This window comes from Delphinus delphis, chromosome 11, assembly GCF_949987515.2.
Source record: "Delphinus delphis chromosome 11, mDelDel1.2, whole genome shotgun sequence".
NCBI lineage: Eukaryota > Metazoa > Chordata > Mammalia > Artiodactyla > Delphinidae > Delphinus > Delphinus delphis.
This window is the reverse complement of record NC_082693.1, coordinates 102,035,693-102,038,994: the sequence shown is the minus strand read 5'-3', so window position 1 is coordinate 102,038,994 and position 3,302 is coordinate 102,035,693. Positions and strand designations below refer to the sequence as shown.

The 3,302-nt window shown below is 67.1% G+C and overlaps 1 protein-coding gene across 1 annotated transcript; it reads left to right on the top strand.

The window, feature by feature from the left end:
• The first annotated feature begins 319 nt into the window (after positions 1 to 319).
• On the top strand, positions 320 to 2,693 carry CIMAP1B (ciliary microtubule associated protein 1B). The gene is made up of 5 exons (XM_060025905.2): positions 320 to 844; positions 1,110 to 1,214; positions 1,300 to 1,421; positions 1,513 to 1,677; positions 1,796 to 2,693. Exons 1-5 carry the CDS (start codon positions 457 to 459, stop codon positions 1,874 to 1,876), a joined length of 861 nt encoding a protein of 286 aa, XP_059881888.1. The 5' UTR covers positions 320 to 456; the 3' UTR covers positions 1,877 to 2,693.
• The last annotated feature ends 609 nt before the right edge of the window (positions 2,694 to 3,302 follow it).

The window sequence follows — 3,302 nt, the reverse complement described above, 5'->3', positions numbered from 1 at the left end:
CACCCAACCCTACCTTCCCAGCCAGGAGACACAGGAGCAGGTCAGTGCATCAACTTCGGGGGCCCCCCTCCGGCACCAGGTCCCCCACGCCGCTCCCTCGCCCCGGTATCCTCCCCCAAATATCCCTAAAATATCCCAGTTCTCCAGAACCCCGGGGAATTCCTCTCCCGCAGTGTTGAGTCCAAACTTGGAGCGCGCACACACACCTCCACTGAACTCATTTTGGGGGTGGGGGACAAGAGACGGCCTCGAAGCTCTGTCCCTGACCCGCGCCTCTCTGGAGCTGGGAAAGCTACCGTTTGTTTCCCTGGTACTTGGGATAGGCGCGGGCCCCGCCCCGGAGTCCGGCCTGTCTGGAGGGGACAGGGAGTGCGGCCTCGCGAGTCAGGGTGGGGGGGCCGGGGCCGCCACCTTGTGTCCGCAGGTGTTGCCGGCAGCAAGCGCTCCCACCGTACCATGGGCTCGGAAGTCTGGGTCGGCCCGTGGCGGCCGCACCGGCCCCGCGGCCCCATCGCAGCGCTCTACAGCGGCCCGGGGCCCAAGTACAAGCTGCCAGCCAGCACTGGTACCAGCGGTGGGCCGGGGGAGGGGGGCACACAGGGGCTAACCCTAACCCTGGTGATGCTGGGGCGCCCCGCAGGTTACATCCTGCACGACCCGTCGCGGCCCCGCGCCCCCGCCTTCACCTTCGGCGCACGCCTCCCCACGCAGCAGACTTCGTGCGGCCCAGGGCCAGGTCACCTGGTGCCCGCTCGCATGACAGTGCGCGGCCGCGACGGCGCTCCCGCCTACTCCATCTTCGGCCGCCCGCGCCACGCAGCGCCCTTCCTCACTCCCGGACCGGGTCAGGACCCTGGGACCCCGGCCTCCCCAACGCCGAGCCGCCTCCAGGGACGCCCACTCGGGAACACCCCCACTGAGCCCGAGTCCCCCTCGGGCACCCTAACACTCCAAATTCGGTCCCCCCATCTCCGGATCTCAAAAGAGCTCCAAGCCTCACCAGGCTTTGACAGATCGTGGTTCGAATTCCCCCTAATCCCTGGACTCCAGCCCGGGCACCCACCAGGCCCCCAGTGCAGTTCCGGCCCACACCCCGGTCCGCCCCGCAGGCAGGTACTTCCCGGAGCGAGCGGAGAAGGCGGCGTACCCCAGCGCGCCTCGGCACACCATCGCTCCCCGAAACTGGGGCCTCCGCGCAGAGTCGCAGACCCCAGGTGAGCCCAGGAAGGCCCACCCTGCACTGGCTGCGGCGGGCAGACCGGCCGGTCCTCAAAGACCCACCCTCGCTGGCTCCCCCAGGCCCCGGGACCTACACTGTGCCCTCGCTCCTGGGCCCGCGCGTCGTCGGTAAAGTCTCGGCGCCGATTTACTCCATCTACGGCCGCAGCGCGGTGGGCAGCGTCTGCGAGGACCTCAGTAAGGTGGGGAAGGGGCTGCCCGCACCGCGCGGCGAGGGGTCAGCGGTCGACGGTCCTGGAAGCCGGACACAGCGCCCCTCCCGCCCTCCCGCAGACCCCCGGGCCCTGCGCCTACCATGTGGTGAGCCCTGGGATCTACAAGCCCCGGGCCCCCCAGTTCTCGATGCCGGCGCGGACTTCGCTCCCCCAAGGCAACAGCCTGAATCCCGGGCCTGCAGCCTACAACGTGGACCAGGTGCTCTGCAGTTCAGGGTCAAGGGTCAGAGGCGGGGTAAAGGGGTCCGGGTCTGGATCGAGGGTCTGAGGTGCGAGGTTGGGACCCGGGAGCCCTGGGCCGGCTGGCAGCGCCAGGCCAGCGACGTCTCCTGGGTCCGCAGCACCGGAAGCCTCGCGGCTGGAGCTTCGGGATCCGGCACTCGGACTACCTGGCCCCGATGGTGATCGACGTGGATGACTGACCAGCCGGCCGGGCGCGGCCCCACGAATGTTTCTTAAAATCTCTGGATCCAGCAGCCTGTCGGCCTCTCTGTGCTTGCGGCGAGGCAGGCGGGCAAAACGGACAGGTGGGCGGGCCCGCGAAGTCCCGGACTTCTCAAGCTCCCGCAGGCCCTCGTGATTGGCCAGGACAGAAGTGAGCCGGGTCGTCCTGCCCCTCCGAGGCGGCGATTGGCCTAAAACCCTGCCTGTCGGGAGGCCCCGCCCCTCCGCGGCTCCGGCCAGGCGCGCAGTCCCACCGTTCCCACCCTGTGGCCTCCCGCAAGACGGAACGGAAACCGGCTGGGATCCGAAGAGGACCGGCGAGCGCCGCTGTGCAGGACAGGTACGGCCCCGGATCAAGTTGTGAGACCGAGACGTGAGAGCCAGACACGGAGACATGCACACGGGCGACACAGACACGGGACTGAGGGGCGGACACGGGAGAGAAACGAAAATGGGGTCGGGACAAGGGCACTTCGCCTCAGTGACACGGACACAGGACGGCGACAGGTTCCAGATGTGTGTCGCAGCCCGGAGTGGTGGCGGCCCCACCTACCCCTGTCGCACCTGCTGATCTCTCCCGGGGCGGGAACCAGAGCCCAAGCAGCTGCCGGGGCTGATCAGCCTGAAGCAAGGGTACCTCAGAGGCTTCGTGCGCGCTGTGCTGGACCGGACGCGCAGGGCGCACACATCCGTGCGTGGGGACGGCTGGCTGCCCCTGACCCCGACCCAGAGGTCAGGCCCAGAGACCGCCTGCCCCCAGGGACGCCACAGCGCCCCACCACTGTCACTGACACTGAGGATAACCCATTGCTGTGGGAACGCCCCCTTTGTGCTATCTACACCACCTTACCCATGCCGAGGGGCCATGCTCTTGGCCATCTGGCGAAGCATGAATCTGGAGGAGACCGCGGCCCTGGCCAAGTCTGGGCAGCAGCTGGAGTGGCCGGAAGCCTGGTGCCAATACCTTGGGGACAAACATGCCCTGAGGCAGAGTCCTGGCACCTGCCCTGGCTGCCTGTGGCTGCAAGGTTAGAAGACACCTCCTCTCCAGACCAGAACCTCTGACCTCAAAAAGGCCAGCAGCCACAGGCAGCTCCTAACCTCACGCCTGACCCAGACAGAGCCCCCAAAGGCCCAGGCTTCTCAGCCCCAGGACAGAACTTGGATCTCCCTTCCCATCAGCCCCCAATAACAGGACCAAATCATCCAGCTGCCCCTTCCCCTTCGGTTCCCAAGGGAAGAGCTGCTCTCCCTCCATCCCCCAGACTTGTACCCCCAGCAACAGGTACCAGCCTCATCCCCCCACTGACACCCCCCATCCCAAACGAGGACAATTTATTTTCCATTCCCTCTCCAGCTGGACACCCACTACACTGCTCAGTAAATACTTAACTCCAGATGAGT

Bases quoted from the DNA above. Each gene is read 5' to 3' on its own strand.
- CIMAP1B (XM_060025905.2), top strand. From the start codon at position 457: ATGGGCTCGGAAGTCTGGGTCGGCCCGTGGCGGCCGCACCGGCCCCGC. The intron at 1,215-1,299 runs GTGAGCCCAGGA...TGGCTCCCCCAG, and splicing joins CGCAGAGTCGCAGACCCCAG to GCCCCGGGACCTACACTGTG. The intron at 1,422-1,512 runs GTGGGGAAGGGG...GCCCTCCCGCAG, and splicing joins TCTGCGAGGACCTCAGTAAG to ACCCCCGGGCCCTGCGCCTA.